The sequence below is a fragment of the Microcebus murinus genome, unplaced genomic scaffold, assembly GCF_040939455.1.
Source record: "Microcebus murinus isolate Inina unplaced genomic scaffold, M.murinus_Inina_mat1.0 scaf008_hap2_Mmur4.0, whole genome shotgun sequence".
Taxonomy (NCBI): Eukaryota; Metazoa; Chordata; class Mammalia; order Primates; family Cheirogaleidae; genus Microcebus; species Microcebus murinus.
The window spans coordinates 733711-750662 of NW_027438954.1; the positions used below are offsets into that span (position 1 = coordinate 733711).

At 41.3% G+C, this 16952-nt stretch overlaps 1 protein-coding gene across 5 annotated transcripts in view; it reads right to left on the reverse strand.

The window, feature by feature from the left end:
• HUWE1 (HECT, UBA and WWE domain containing E3 ubiquitin protein ligase 1) overlaps positions 1–16952 on the reverse strand; it is a 152067-nt gene that overhangs the window by 23072 nt on the left and 112043 nt on the right. For 2 of the 5 annotated variants that reach the window (XM_075999809.1, XM_012746599.2), the window contains exons 46-60: positions 16288–16433; positions 15783–15849; positions 14539–14753; positions 10915–11126; positions 10292–10474; positions 6378–6550; positions 5878–6026; positions 5054–5129; positions 4130–4228; positions 3412–3545; positions 3056–3224; positions 1499–1727; positions 673–851; positions 337–426; positions 18–172 (exon numbers count right to left, since the gene is read on the reverse strand). In XM_075999809.1, the coding sequence (XP_075855924.1) occupies positions 18–172; positions 337–426; positions 673–851; positions 1499–1727; positions 3056–3224; positions 3412–3545; positions 4130–4228; positions 5054–5129; positions 5878–6026; positions 6378–6550; positions 10292–10474; positions 10915–11126; positions 14539–14753; positions 15783–15849; positions 16288–16433 (2276 nt within the window). Of the gene's footprint in view, positions 1–17; positions 173–336; positions 427–672; positions 852–1498; positions 1728–3055; positions 3225–3411; positions 3546–4129; positions 4229–5053; positions 5130–5877; positions 6027–6377; positions 6551–10291; positions 10475–10914; positions 11127–14538; positions 14757–15782; positions 15850–16287; positions 16434–16952 lie in introns of all 5 variants that reach the window. The other 3 variants (XM_020285090.2, XM_075999807.1, XM_075999810.1) reach the window with 2 other exon arrangements.

The window sequence follows — 16952 nt, forward strand, 5'->3', positions numbered from 1 at the left end:
CAGCCCCTGAGAATCACCTGTGCACTTTGATCCCTGTTCTCTTTATCTTCTTTGCTTTTGTCAGTTATCTTTGTTTCTTCCTCAGCCAGTTGTTTCCTACGTTTCTCACGCCTTTCTTCCAGCTCCTCATCTCTCAGGAATTCCAGGTGATTGACAATGGGCACTTTAACCACTGTATTAAAGAGGTAAAGATCAGAGGCTGCTCTGGTGGGATCAGGGAGGAAGCCAAGAGACAGAGCTTTTTGCCCCAGAGAACCAGGGAAACAACTCTCCACACACTTGTCCTAGATTGGGAAGGCCCACTTTAACCCTGATAATAAGCAAGTGGTCACACACCTGAAACGCAGTCATGCATGCTCTCAGCATCAAGAACTTTGCATTCCTCTGTCCAGCGGGTCAGGGCTGTGGGGATACTGGACAGGGTTCCTGTGGGAGGAACAATGAGGAGTGAGATTCTTGGCATTGTCAAGTGTCAACTGATCCAAAAATTGCAGTATTTACCTAACAGGACCCAGGAAACAATAAAGTTTTTGTTGCCCATGGCTAAGTCACCTAGTGGTTCTGGCTCCTATAAAAGGGTTTTTCCTCCAGGGCACTGTTCTGCTTTTCCTCAGCAGGGTGAAGGCAGAATCTGATAAACTCTGATAAACTCTTTTTACCACAGAAACTTGCCTGCTTGGCTGGTAGCTGTGCTCTGGTCATGGAAAAAGTCATCCAGCAGTTCATCATCAGACCTGGCGATGATGTGGACATCATCATTGCCCACCAGGAGGCGGGCCCGGCCCCGACTTTGTAGGGGAAGGCTGCTGCTCAGCTGAAGGATGTCAGCAGCGGCTGAGGGACCAAGCAACCTGTAAGGTGATATTGGGGATACCATGATCACTATAAGTGCACAGGCATCCTGTAACCTGTTACAGTGAGATCCTTTTTATTTATCCTCTAGTAAATCTATAACACAATATGGACCATATCATGCTGCACATAAGTCTTAGTTACTTTTCTGAGTATCTCACCAGTGTGAGAAATTTATTTGATCTGAGGTTGCATATTATTGCACAGTTCCTGATACAGTCAGTGTCACTGATAAGCTTCCATGTGTCAGGCAATGTATTAAATTATACTGCTTCCCTCGTACTCGCTCTGTAGTCTGTACACCAACTACTACAACATGTACATCACTTTCTTTTACCATTTATATTTTTTTCTCCCACTAAACTCTAACCTGGAAAGCAGACATCTTGTCTTGTGTTAAGTGCTTGGCATATGAGATATTTAATTGCTGAATGTATGCATAGGACTTTTAAGTGAAAGAACATGCCATATAATTTTGTATTCTCCAAAAGGCTGCATATATAACTCATGAAGAAATGGGACACATATATTATTTGTGTGTGTGACAATAGCATTAAGTACCGACTGTTTCCTCGAGCTTAAGACTGAAGCACAGTGAAGATCCTTACAAGTGTTCTGATGAACCCAACAGATCTTTGTAACTTACCTCTGGAGTATAAGAGGAGGGTTGGGCTGACGATTCCCAGGGTAGTGAACATGAATGGTGTGGCCTGTATTGGCCGTCAGCTGCCTTAGGGTCCTCTGACTACGCCCGATGCCCTGGGTGAGACGAGTGGTGGAGGAGCCACTGCCCAGTGTCAGAGAACTATGGTCTGCGTGGCGTACCATCAATGGGTGGGTGGTAGGGATATTTCCTGGGGATGGGGGGATGTCTGCTGCAAGGACAATATGCAAACAGGTCAGTGCCAAAAAGAAATTTCTTCCATGGTTGTTCAAACAGAACCATGTCTCCTGGGCCTTACTTCCTCACACGGAAACCTGAGCTTTGTCCTTTCTCCCTCATTCCCACACCTAATCTACAATCACTGACACTACCATAGCTTATGCCAACATCTCTCACCTAAATACTGCAACAGCCTCCTAAATAGTACCTTCTCCCAATCCATTCTCCATACTACAGCGACAGCAATGCTTCTAGGTCCCTCAGACACATGCTTGCTCCCTCCATCTTGAAAGATTCCTCTCCCTTTTCTTCACCTATTCTTTTGTTCTTAGTCTAAGATGTCACTTCCTCTGTGAAGCCCGACTTCTACAGGTTGGGTAAAATAACCTTTTAATCTGTGCTTTCTTATCATACTGTAATGTAATGCCTGCTTATTTAAAATTCCTAATAGACCATAAGCTCCTATGAGGGCTAAGGACTATTTTCTTCTTTACTGTTGTATCCCTAGTACCTAGGACACAGTACACACTTTGCTATTATTCAATTTGCTGAATGGACAGAGGCTCAACTATAAGGAATATTGACGAAAATCACAAAAATGCAAAGAGAATCATAGAAGATATCCCAACCCATTTTGTTTACTTTTCAAATTTTTAATTTACAGGTGACAAACTGAGGCTCAAAGAGGTAAGAGATTACTTGGCCAAGACAACAGACCAGAACAGTGTTTTCTGCTATACCATGCTTGTGATTTAAGGTCAAGACCTGTCCTATCAAGACAGCTTGATTCTAAGAACTCAACTCTAACTTGATGCTAAAAGGGAACTTTGATGTTGATAGGAGAGGAGGGAAGAGATTCACTCTCTCCCCTGAAAGATGCATCCTTGATGAACAGAGTGAATATGTTCAAATGTACTCCCCAATGCCAAGCTCAAAGGTGTCCATCCAAACCCTCAAGATCCAGTCTTACAGACATAAGGATTATTGATTGCCCTGTCACTGTAGTGTGCATAGAGGTGCCTGATGCAGTCAGCCTTGATCTCACATTATTTTTTTAAATCAAGCAAATCATCAAGTTGTCCAGGCTCTAAAATGGCTGCCTATTTACTGAGGTGAAAGGAACAAAAGCAGCCTCTCACTAGTCCTTCTTCTAGGTATATACTACTGAGAGAGATGGATTCAGATATCCCTTGCCCCAGAAAGTCAGCATAGGAAAAGAAGTGCTGTCTGTATCAGATTGATTTGGTTCACTGCTTGGCTTACCCTAGAGAAGGGTATAAGAATCAAAAGATAAAACCCAGCTGAGCCCCTGTATCTTACTAGCACTGGAGAACATGTTGTCAAACTCAATGATGAGATCATCCTCCCGGTCAAAGCGCTCAAATCGGACCAAGGGAGAAGCGTTCATATCAGGGTAATCCTCATCCAATTCCATCTCAGAGCCATCGTCGTCATCGTCTTCATCTCCCTCTTCACCTTCATCATCCTCCTTAAGGGAAAATAGGAGATGGAGAATTGCTGGAGGTAAGGGTTTTCTGAAGCCTGGTGTCATGGCCACATGTGCACATGAGGGAGGGAGGTGCTTGAGTCTAGCAACCCAGACTGTTGGTTTTCCGCAGCTCTGCATTCCCATGGAAGAAGTCATCTGAACCAACCCAAACACAGTCCCCCCTCACCTGATCATCTTCCTCATCTTCCTCCTCCTCCTCCTCTTCATCCTGACTATCATCCTCATCCTCGTTACTGCCACTGCTGTCCTCTTCCTGAGTGTGCTCCTCCTCATCCTCAGGGTCCAGGATATTCATGGAATCTAAAACAAAGGGAGCACATTGGAGGACTATACTGAGTAGCTAGAAAACAGGCTACTGCGTAGGCCAGCAGATTGAGTGGGAAAGTGATGGGGTATCTGACTCTAGGAGAGGAAGAACCAGATCTGGGGTGATGTATAGACTTAGTGAGCCAGCCCTGATTTCCTGAGAGTGCCAATCAATGCATCAACACGCTGAGCAGGGTGGCTGAATGTGGAGGCTGGCTACAGGGTTGTGCTTGAGGAGCCATGGTCTAAGACTTGGCCAAGTCTGCTGGTACCCCCTTGCCTTTCCAGCCCCACTTTGTTATTCACTATATCCTGTTGGTAAGAGGGAATCTGGAGCGATGATAGCAGGTGAGTGAGAAGAAAGCGAACCAAGAAAGAAGTGACAAACTTTGGGCAAGCAGTAGTAACATGTTATTTGAAAAACTGGCTGAGGATAAGGTGGATGGTGTATATCAGCGCATGCAGACAGATGCTTCCTTATTCTGCATGTGGGCAGCTGTCTCCAGGAAAACCCTAGTGTAGTGTCTGTCAGACGTGCAGGGCAAGAAGGGAGGCCTTTCTGGCCTCGGCACTCTCACCTTCTCGGTTGGCCTGCAAGGTGGAAGCTTGGCTGAGGTTGGAAGGAGCTTCATCCATCAGCACGTCCTCTTGTGATTCATCCTCTCCACTTCTGCTCACTGAAGGTTACAGAGCAGAGCCTTCACTGAACAACAGAGGGCTTCCCTTTCCAGATTGGGTGTGCCTAAAGTAGCCCATGTACACCTAGCAGATATCCACTTTTTTTTGGATGAGGGAGAAGACCTCAATTCTTGGCTGTCAACTAGCTAGGTGAGCTTGGCCAGTCACTTTACCTGTCTGAGTCTCAGTTTCCTCATCTGTAAAATGGGACAATCACATCTGCCCTGCCAATCCCACTGACTGTGAAACCACAGAGGATACTGGGTGTGAAAAAGCTTTGTAAAACTTAAGAATACATGTCTACTTCCATTTATCCTTTGATTTTCTTGATTGATAAAGTTAAAATGTAAGTAACACACACAGCCTCGGAGCCTGGTGACAGTAGGGTACCTTTGTTGTTTTTTCTCTGAGATTTAAAAAGGACCACCCTAGGGAATTATCACTCTTTTTACACTACTGAGACTAAGAGGCAGAAAGCCTCCGGACTTCACTGAAGAACTGAAAGGAAAGCACTTCCTCACCCTACTGCCTCCTCTAGGCCTCCATGAATAAACATTCTTTTGATGTGCCTGACATATCATCTATGCTGATGGTCACTCCCACCTTCCCACCCACCCTCCACAGGCAACGCTTCAGTCCTGCCACAGGCCTGTAGATGGCTTGTGAATTTCTCATCTGTAAGACTGTCAACATCAAGACAAGCAGCAATCTAGGCTGGCTATGAGCCCTTAGGCAGAGCTGAGCAAGCAGATGATGAGAAAAAGGGTCCTCCCAAGAGAAACTGAGGCAAAGGAAGAGGCTATACTCAGTTCTGGGACTCTCACCTATAATTGTACTGTTCCCAGATCCGCCATCCCTCTCAAGCAACTCATCTATCAGGTCCTCCAGCTCATTCTCAACCTGGAGAGAAATAGAACATACATATGGATGCACACAAGTCTATCGTTGTGCTAGCACCGAAACCCTAAAAAAAGCCAGCAAGGGAGCATATATTTCTAGGATTATGTGTGAGAGAGGATATTACATAAGAACCACACACTTGGGTGCTAATAGCACAGAAACTACTACGTGCCAATCCACACTCAGATTGTCTTTCAAATGGGTTCATCCTAGTTATCTGATACCAGGTTAGTCTTTATATATTGTCCAGGAATACATGCAGATCTCCTAAGAGCCAGCAGCTTAGGATTGCAAGCCCAATTTCTTACTCAATGCTACTAGCTCCAGAAATTACAATGTTTTCTTTAGGGTCTTTAGAAGACTACCATTTTAATGACCCAGCAAGAGCTGGTGCTATAGGCATAAGGTGGTGCTTAGGAGCTTCCATTAATGACCAGAGCCAAGTAAATCAAAGACCCTGGGCCCAAAGGCCACAGGCCAGCTTTCTACATCAACATCTCACTTGTGCCTAAGTTTTCTGGTTGGGATCTACACCATTTCATAGTACATGGCATCTTGGCTCTGCCCCCACCCCTCCCTTTAATACAATTCAAATACATTTACTGAGCATCTACTAAGCATACCATCCATGTTCCTCTGCAAAGCAGACAGCATTGAGGCAAGGATATCAAGTACTCACCCACCCACACCACCTGGGAGTTTGGTTCAGTGCCGCAACAGGGAAATGCTGGGTGATCTGCCTCCCTACCTGCATCTCTTGTGAACTGAGCACCTCAGGCTGCCCAGCAATCACCACTGAGTCGGTTTCAGCCTCCCCATCCATGATATCCCCATCTGCCACCTCTGTCTGAGTGACATCATGATCCTCCTCCTGCACTTCTGCTTCCCCAGGCTCGCCTGAAACAATCAACCAACCAGCAAAATAATCAAAGGGTGCCTATGCTGGGCACCATGAGGCAAGCATGAAGACAATAAGGTTCCTTCCTTGGGCAAGTTTACAAGTTCTCAGAGAATAAACGAATGGGTGACAAAGGAAAAGACAAGGCTACGTGTGAGGATAGCCAAACAAGGCTGCAATTTGAAGGAATTCTTTGTGGGGCAGATTCCCACGCCACTTATGACAGATCTCCGGAAGGCCAGCAAGTTTCCAGGGAAACAATACCAAACCAGAACAGTTGTGATCCCAGGCCCATAAAGCAACTATTCCCATCCCTCTAGCCCTCTAGTCCGTTGGCTCTGATTCCCTACCTGGGTCCTGCTGGTTGCTACTGGAGTCCTGAGAGGCTCCTTGGGCATCCTGCTCAGACTTGCTCTTGTTGGAAGCACTCTTGCTGCCAAAAAGGCTACTGGGCTGGTTCACGATCCGGGAAAGTGTTTCTAAAGGCTTCAGAGCAGCATTGACTGTGTTGGCCATGTTGGGACTAAGATAAAGGAATATAAAGACATAAACTGAGCACAGAAATACCAGGTATCCTTTAAGTGCCAGTAAGGTTCCTATAACAGAAGCTACTAAGAAAGGTGCAAGAGGTCACAGAACTAACATTCCACTTATTATTTAGAAGAAAAGAATATTTGACTTAAAGGTCTTCAAGGAACCCACCCCAAAAGCAAGGGTTAAATCAATGTCATATTTCATGGGGCTGTCATGTTCCTCAAGCATGTGAGGAACAGTTCTGAACTGGAAGTCAGAATGTATCCTGGATGATCACATGCAAGTAAGCAAGCCACTTCTCAGACACACTCAGGCTGTGTAAAACGAAACAAAAACAAAAGAACCAACAGCACACTTAGTTCTCAAATCTTAAGAGCTCAAAGGAGTATGATAAACATTTTAAGTCCTGTGGATTTCAAACTATACTCTGTAGGGCTTCCTAGGGTTTAGTACAAGTGTCATAGGGGCTGCCGTTGGAGGTGTGATATGATTTCTAAGTGTAATAAAGTGTGTGAGGCCAAGTAGGCTTCCACTAAAACCAGAGCGCTTCTGCTTTTACGTGTTTGTGTGTGTATACACATACACACATGCCCCCTAGCACCCAGATAGTGGTTTTTGATACCACCCCAAGATTGATCAAAACAACTAATCTCAGGAATAGGGCAAAGAAGGTACAAGGTGAGCCTGGGATATCCTGTTGTACCAAAATACTTCCAAAAATTAAGGGGTAAAAAACTAACAGAATCATTATCACATGCTCAACTTGAGTACCAAAAAGAATAATGATGGTAATGGATTGTAATATATTGAATATAAAAAGAATCTGTGTCCACAGGGATACAAAAGTGGGGCAGAGGGAGTTCTTCATTATAGAAGAATGCCAGCTAATAAACAAGAACAGGAGAATCAGAAAATTATCACTTTGCAACCAGCAATGTAAGTGATCCAGGCAGGATCACAAATCAAGACAAAAAATTACTGAGTTAAAAATCTTAAAGGTGCAGAATATTCACATGATCTCCATGTGATCTCAGAGTATCACCCCACAGATAACTTATTAATTACAAAGTGGAAATCTAACAGATATCACCCTAACTATGTGATCAAATTTAGCATCGCCAATGTGTCTCCTGATGTGATGTGAGAAGGGCAACTAACACCTATGTAGTATTTTTGCCAAAAATGTAGACTGTGAGACATTATGAGACATCTGGTTTGGCTTCCTCAAAACAGTTAAATGTCATAAAAAAAAACAAGAGACATATGACAACCAAATGTAATGTGTGGTACTCACTGAATTCTGAATCAAAATACTCCCCCCTTCAGGCTATAAAAACATAATTGGAATGAATAACTGGGAGTATTTGAATATGAAATATATATTGAATATTACATTAATGGTAAATTTCTTAGATGTGATAATTGAATTCTAGCCACGTAAGGCAATGTTTATTCTTAGGAGACCTATGTTGAAGTATTTAGAGGTTTAAGTATCATGTTGCTTACAACTGATTTCAAATGATTCAGCTCCCAGAAAGAGAGGGGAGGAGGAAATAAAGCAAATGGAGCAAAATGTTGAACATTGGTTAATCCAAGTAAGACGTATGGTGTTCATTACACTACTGTGAGTCTGATATTTTAAAATATTTTTTAAAAATTGATGGGTTTGTATAAAAAGTACAAACTAGTCACCTCGAAGGGGCCCCATAGACCAAAGCTACAATGATACGAGCTTGGGGGGAAATGATATGGGGGAAAAAAAAGAAGGCCACAGTGTTGGAAACAATTCAATCATTGGTTTAAAAATTCATAAAAGTTCATGAGCCCATAATACTACTTAGGAAACAGAAAGCCAAAAGAAACCTACATTTGAGGTGGTGATTAAATATCTATTTTTTCTTTTAAAAAATTTGTTTTGATAGATTTAGGGGGTAGTACAAGTGTTTCTGTTACATGGATGAATTGTAAAATGGTGAGGCCTTCTGGCATTACTCTGAAAATTGGTAACTAAGGAGAAAAAAATTAAGGTTTTCTTTTTGTTTTTGAGACAGGGTTTTGCTATGTCGCTGGGACTAGAGTGCAGTGGCGTTATCACAGCTGGGTGCAACCTCAAACTCCTGGGCTCAAGTGATCCTCCTGCCTCAGCCTCCTGAGTAGCTGAGAGTACAAGCAGACACCACCATGGCCAGCTAAGTTTTTTTTGTAGAGACCAGATTTCACTATTGCTCAGGCTGGTCTTGAACTCAAGTGGCCTCAAGCCATCCTGCTGCCTTGGCCTCCCAAAGTGCTAGGATTATAGAGGTGAGCCGCCATGCCCAGCCAAAAATTAAGTTTTTTTCCCTGACTTTTTAATAGGAACTGTATATTTCAGCATAACTATATTTTCTGTGGGCTAACTCACAGAAAAATGTCAATAATGTAAAAGGAATGAGAAATTAGAAACTCTCATTCATAAGCCCCAAAGAAATTAATTGACACAGGCAAGGACTATCAACTGATGTTAAAAGACCATTAATTAGGTATATGGTTGATAGGAAACTAGACATTTGTACAGTGCCAAAGTAACAACATTACTTTCTAGTAAGGAGAAGAATATAACAGTACAATGATTATCACTCCAATCCAGTGGTCAATCTTAACATGATCACTAATGGCAGGTTCAAAGAGGTGTCTCCCATGGTACAATATGAGATGGACATCACCTAAGATATACATTTTTAGCCAAAAATGTTTAAACTGCTCTAATAAGCCTCTAGATCTAACCGGAAATTTGCAAAAAATAACAGGAAGTAATGTAGTAAGTTAAATTACACTGCAAGGAAGCAAATGGACTAAATTTAGAAGGCAAAACAAACCTTCTGTAGGACAGCAGGTCTGGTTACATCGACTACTTACTATCATGAACAACAAAATAAAGACTAAAACAAAGATCTATGTTAAAATAAGAGAGACTCAGAGGACATAGCTAGATGTAATGCAAGTCCCTTAACTGGATTCTGGTTTGGACAAACATCTTTGATTTATGGACACAGACAGAATGAAAATTTATTTATATGGAAAGACAGAGACCAGTAACTTAAAAAAAATTAACACCTTACTCTGTGCTATACACCATGTAGTGCATACAGTATGATACTTTAGTAAAACGTATGTTATAATTTGTGCACAGACAAGCATTCAAAGATATCCAATAAGGTAACAGTTGTATCTGGGTGGTAAGAGTACGGAGTCTACTTTCTTATTTTTGCTCATCGGTATTTCTTATATATATAATCTTAGAATAAAAGATTTTTTTTTTTAAAAATCTCAACTATTCTGTTATTTTATTTCAAAATATTAAGGGGTACAAATGTTTTTGTTACATGGATAGCTTTTGTAATGCTTGAGTCAGGGCTATCAGTGCGCCCATCACCGTAATAGTGTTCACTGTACCCATTAGGTAGGTTTTTGCTCCTCCCCTCTTCCCAAAGGGTTGGGGGAAGCTTGGGAAAAAAGTCACTGGTATAGTCCAACTCTTGAGTTGCAGTAAATGGAGTAACTGAGGGCTAAAGAAAGGCAAATGCCTTGCTAAAATCCACAATACAAAGAACTCAGGTCTCCCACCTATATCCAAGGTTCTCCCACCACACCAGCTGTCTCCTCAAGCATGCATCTGGTGAAGCAACTTGACACACTAGGAAAATGCAGAAGGAAGAATGGGAAAAAGCCCAGGGCTTGGGCAAGATTTTACCTTGACAGGTCTAGGCTGTGAGGTACTCTAGCCAGGTCATTAACTAGCCCCTTCTTCAGGAAGAGTCGAATGATGTTGTTCATGCCATTGTGCTGGGTCTTGGCTGTGGCACTGCTGTAGAAGCTAGAGGTGGAGGGGCAGGACTCCATGATAGTACTGATGATACACATCACTGCCTGAAGCCTGGGAGAGAAGTTTGACACCTTTATCATGTGAATATAGCTCATTCTTAAGCCATATCTTCACTAACTTTCCTCAGATAACCCCCCTGTGCCTTTAGTGTTTCTTTCTGGAAGTAACATCTAAACAAGTGAGAACTCACTCCCTAGGTGGTAGCATTCATTTTCTATAAACATAACTTTAAAAATAAGATTGAATAATCTGTTCAACTTTCTTGCTTGAAGACTACAGAAATACAATGAAAACATCCCTCCATTTTCCCACTACCTCCAAATGTAATCAGTGTTCTGGGTATTTTCAAGCACCAGAACTATTTGAATGGACCAGATTGTATGATGCCAGTATGACCAGAACTCTTGTTCAAGTACAAAGACCCCCATGGACCACGAAAAAAATAAGGGGATGCTCTTGATTATCAGGCCTAGGTCAGGCATGGGTTTTACCTGGCATGTTTCTCTGTACTCTCAGCCATAGCCAGTGCCCGTCCCAGGGCTGCTTTTACTTCATTCACGAGTGCCACCTGGGCATCTGTGCCACTCCCTGCAGCAGCCAGGCTTGCAAGGAACAGGCGGGCCAGGGCAGGTGTGTCCTTGTCTTCTGCATTCTGGGTATGTGGGAGGAGGTGATCCAGAACAAAAGCTAGCACACTGCAGTCCTGAAAAATCATGAATCATGACATGTACTCAAAAGCACAATTATGCCATATCATTTGCACAACACCAAGCTGCATACATATACAGTTTTTCCTTGAAATAGCACAGTGAGGGATTATTAGGTCAACTTTATAGATGAGGAAACCAAGGCTCAAAGGTACAAGAAAGTAGTAAACTGTATTTTATAAAACTTTCAAATCCCACTACACAACTTATACATTGTCATGTAGTTGTTACTTGGTATTTAAATTTTTTTTAAAGAGATGGGGTCTTGCTATGTTGCCCAGGCTAGAGTGCCATGGCTGTTCACAGCCATAATCATAGTGCACTGCAGCCTTGAATTCCTGACCTCAAAGCGATCCTCCTGTCTCAGCCTTTCAAGTAGCTGGGACTACAGGTGTGTACCACTGCACCCATCTTAAAACATTTTTAGGTGTGATATTTAGTCTAACTGTTCACACCAAACCTATAAAACAAATTGACAAGTGTTTGTTTTCACCATCTGTGAGATGAGATGGATAAGCTAAAGCCCAAAGAAAAGTGGCTTGCACAAAGAATTTAGTCAAGTGCTGAAGATTCAAGTCTTGATTCCTGAGAGCTATAAACCCTTCAGTAGTCAACTAAATTGCAATATTTACTGACACCTAAAATGTGCCCAAGATGCTGTGCTAGAAACTGGCAAGAAGTAAATAAGAGACAACAGTCACAGGTAAGGATATGCAAAAAAAAAAAAATTAATGCAGGGTTATTTAAAATAACAAAAAAGGTCCAACAGGGGAAGGAAATTAAGTCAGACTTCATTTTTCTCTATGATTTCTACCCTGATAATTCCTTATCTTAGAAAGGAACTTAAGTTCTGTTGTCATTCAAGCAGATTATGGATCAAAATGAACATTTTGGAACCTGATAGAGGTGACAGTTGCACAACACTGTGAATGTACTAAGTATTACTCAACTGTATACTTTAAAATGGTTGATTTTATGTAAATTTTATCTCAATAAAGAAAAGCATTGAAGAATTCTAAAGTCTGGGATATTGGATAAAAGTGACCTTGTTAAGATAAAACTATTAAGAAATAAAAGTTAATCTCCCAGTAGTGAATAAAATACAAAGTTAAAACTGTTTTCTGAATAAAACTGTAAATAACAAACGCCATCTGACATTATTAGAAAAACTGGAAGAAAAGCCTTGCAATTTGGGAAAGCAGTGTGATTGAGTAGAAAGGACTTAGCTTTGTAGTCAGAGCTCTGGGTTCCAATTTTAGCTCTGCTATTCTGCAGTATGGCTTTGAGAAACTTACTTATCTCTCCGAGCTTTCTCCCCTAGAGAGCAATACCAACAACCTCGCAGTGTAGAGGTGAAGATTATCAATAGTATTTACAAAGCACCGTTCAGTACCCAGTACCAGTAGGTCATTGTTAGGAAGACAAGTAATACATTTGTCATTAAATGTCTTATTCTGCCAGGCACGGTGGCTCATGCCTATAACCCAAATAATTTGGGAGGCAGAGGCAGGAGGATCACTTGAGGCCAGGAGTTTCAGACCAGCCTAGAAAACATAGTAAGACCCCATCTCTACAAAAAATAATAAAAAAAATTAGCCAGGTGTGGTGGACACATGGCTATAGTCCCAGCTACTCGGGGGGCGGAGGTAGGAAGATTGCTTGAGCTCAGGAGTTCAAGGCTGCAGTGAGCTATGATCATGCTACTGCACTCCAGCCTGGGTTACAGAGCTAGACCCTGTTTCTTTCTTTAAAAAAGTCTTATTCCACAAGTAATGCTATTATAAATTATGAATACAATTGGAATAAGCGGGTGAAAGCTTTGAATGACTTACACCCAGAATATATAAAGAGGTCAATAGGAAACAAGAATACAAGACTTGGACAGACACTTTCCAAAAGAGAATATCCAAATGGCTAATAATGACACACACAAAAAAATGACCAATAGGAAAATGCCAACATTTTAACCATAATGCAATACCACCACAAATCCACTAGAACAGGTAAAATGAAAAAACTGAAAAATACCAAGTGTTGGCAAGGAGTTCACAATCAAAAACCAGAACTCCCACATGCTGCTGGTGATAACGTAAGTTGAGACGACGACTCTGGAAAACTTTTGCACCTATCTGCTAAAGCTCAACAAATGCATATTTCTAAAGTTCAGCAATTCTACTCCTAGGCATATGCCACCCAAGAGAAGTGCTTATATATGTTCACCAAAACACATAATAAGAATGTTCATAGCAGTACTATTTGTGATACCTCCAAATGGAAAATTACACAATCGTCTGTTAAGAGATCCGATAAAAGATACATTTGGTATCTTCTGGGTATATGGTATATTCATACAATGGAATTCTATACAGCAATGAAAATAAATTACACACAAAAAAACGAATCTTGCAAGCATGTTAAACAAAATAAGCCAGGCACAAACATGCTTTCTGCAATACTAGTACCCTTGCTTACTCTTAGACCCTTTGGCACCTGCTAACCATAAAATTACAGTAAGATTCACAAAACAATGCCCTCTTTATGGGAAAAAAATCTCGTTGGATATTCACTTTACATATATGGGAACATGATACAGTTTCTCAAAGTACCCACTCCAAAAAAAAAAAAAAATCTAACTTGAAGATAATTCCGTATTAGGACATACAACATATGACTTCATTCTTTTCCACAGCTCTATTGATGGACATTTAGGCTTTCACTATATTTTTTTTCATTACCAATACTGCTACTACATCTGGTATCTTTGCATACGTGTAAGTGCATCTGGAAGATGTATAGTTCTAACACCTGTTATTCTTATTTATTTCGTTTATTAACTGCCCTTTAGACACCTTTACTTAGATGCTCTACAGATACTTCTCAAAATTTCACACTTTCTCCTCAAAGCTTTTCCCAACTTCTATGTTCGTGTTAGATGCTCACCCATAAAAGAAAATTAAAAAACCCACAAGCAAAGAAACATCCTTCAGTCCTTGATTTCCTCCATTATCTTCCAAATCCAATTCTTGTTCATTTCTACCTTTTAAAACATCTCTTCAACTCACCCACTTTCCTCCAACTTCACCAAGATCATGTGTTACCCTAGATTACTATATCAGATTGTTAACTGGTCTCTCTGACTCCAGTCTTGCCCTCTGCAATCTCCACAGTGTAGACCAAGGGATTTTTAATAGAACAAATCTCACTAACTCAATCCCTGAAGTTACCCTAATGGCTCTACATCATGGGAAAAAGGCCTAGCTCTTTAATGTGTCTTAAGATGCCTTTCCCTCTCTCATCATTAGGTTAACACTTAACATGCATGGTTTCCTAGAAAAGTGTCTGACACATACTAGGCACCCAAATGATGGAAGTACAATATAAAATCTTAAGTAGAAGTTGGAATATTACCTCTTTGATCAGCTCAGACTGGCCCACAGTGTAGCTGTAGTTGGCAATCAGGGTAGCAATACCAACATAGGACCTCACCAACTCTGCCAGAAGACGAAGGATAGTGGAGGTAGGCATTAAAGGTTTGCTGCCCTTGCCTTTCTGCTTGCCTTCCTCAGAGGCCCGGTCCCCTTCTTTCTCTTTCTTCCCATCTCGAGACTCCTCTGGAGTTGAAGCTGCTGAGAAAGAGACAAACACCGGTTCAATTCTACACTGGAATATTGGTGAAATCAAGCTTTAGGTGGAAAGAATGCTACTAGTCCTCGACTTTAGGCCACCTGTACAAACTCAATGCTCTTGTCACAATGTAGTGGAAGAACAGAGAACCAGGATGACCCAGGTCTCAGAGGTGGTATGTGGATACAGTACACCAAGGAGGCTTTGCCCAACTGTTAATGCATTTCTCCCCATTTCCCTCCTCTTATATGCTCCAGAAATATTCTACTGAAAATTTTCCAAACATGCCTTACTCTTCCCCTACCTATTCCTTCTCTTATTATCTGCCCGGCACACTTTTATCTAGTTCAGCTCAAATAATGACATCCTCTATAAATGCTTTCTTGTCTCATGTAGACAGATTGAGATAATAATACTGCCATCACCTGTACTATAAACTACATCTGGGCAGTAAGCCCACTGAGATGAATTAACCAATCCTTTGCTAATTATTAGCCTTTCTGATCTATGTCCTGAGGCAAGTATGGTATTAAGCAAAATGTTTCCTAAATTAATTCTCAAAGATCTTTCCTAGCTAAGAAGAAGTGGCTCTTGAAAGGTCTCATTGGACTAGCATCCACATGACATTTCTCTAATGCATGTTGAATAGCTAATGGGCTCCTGCTAGAAGGCAGGAATACGCCACACAAAGCATGTAGCTAGAATAGCATCAATGGCACCAAAACTTATTTATAAGCCAGATTATAGAAGCCACCAAAAGAAATATGGGGTGGTTTAAGAGTACAACTAAAGGATGTTACCATACTAATAACCATTACTAGGTTAGCTAAGTTATAGTTCCATTAAGTTTAGCATATAGAGATACCTGATTTACAGAACACTGAGCTCACCCCTGAGAAAGTTTACTTAGATAAGTAAACATAACAATTACGGCTGTATTCTCTACCCCCTGCTCAGGACACCCACAGTTTCTTCTAGTTGTCTTCCCAAGGAATAAGAACATGAGAGGAAGAAAAGCAAATCATTACCCTCTCCTTGGGAGGTCCCAGATGCAGACGTCTCAGTGGAGGTACCATCTGCAGCAAAGACCTGACTCTATAGAAAAAGAAAACTTCTGAGCTATCACGAATTTCAAAGACAGCTGTCCCCAAATGGCAGGACTCCTTCCCACAGTACTGACTGGGAATGCTACAGATTCTCTTTGGCCAACTTTTTAACCACCTTACCCCTTTATACTATAATCTGTGGAAGCTATCACTATAAATACAGTGACTGGGAGAGTGCAGGGAGAGGAAAGGGGAAAATAGGAAAGAAAACAGAATTAAGGAAACATTTCTAACCCATGGAGAGGAAAAAAAAAAAAAAACTCCCAGAGACATCCCAATTTTGTCTACATATTTAGGCAACAGATAGTTTACAGATATATCAAAGCTAATACCTTTAAAATTCCCCTGGCACATAACTCTAAATACTGAGACCACAAAGGCACTGAAAAGGAAGAAGACAGATACAAGGCTGTTGGAATTGACTTACATTAATGGAAAAACCTGACTGTGTATCAAAGTCACTGCTCTGACGAGTAAGTGACCGGTACTGCTGGTATACATCATCACCCATGTCTTGGAGGAGCTGGCCAACCTCTTGGGTCATACCCCCAGGTTTAGGATCAGATTTGTCTGCTAATAAAACAAAACAAACAACAAAAACACAAAACTCTTCTATAATTGTATGTTAATGCTATCTGATAGGATTGGTCAATTTCACATTGAGTGGCTATGACTACTAAGTGACATTACTAATACTAACTAGTCTTGTGACCACAGGAAATTTAGTCTCCTCACTTGCCTAAGCTGTCACTACTAAGTTTAAATGAACACATCTGGCATTATGGCTTACACAGTGGAAGATCAATGAATGGTTGCTGCAGTTATATAGCTAAACTATTTTGGGGAGGAGAGGATATGAGACAGGTAAAGATTCCATGATGGTAGGAATACCAAGGAGCTCTACATAGACTCACACTCTGTATGGATGAAAAGTACCAAAGTAAAGATTCAGATTTTCTTTATTTATTAAAGGCAGTATTCATTATTTTTTGGCAATTCCTTGGACCTATAAAATAAGCATGTCTTGAATAAAATCAAGAAGGACCCAAATGGAATGGAACCCTGTTTCATTTTAAGCAATTCAGTCATGAC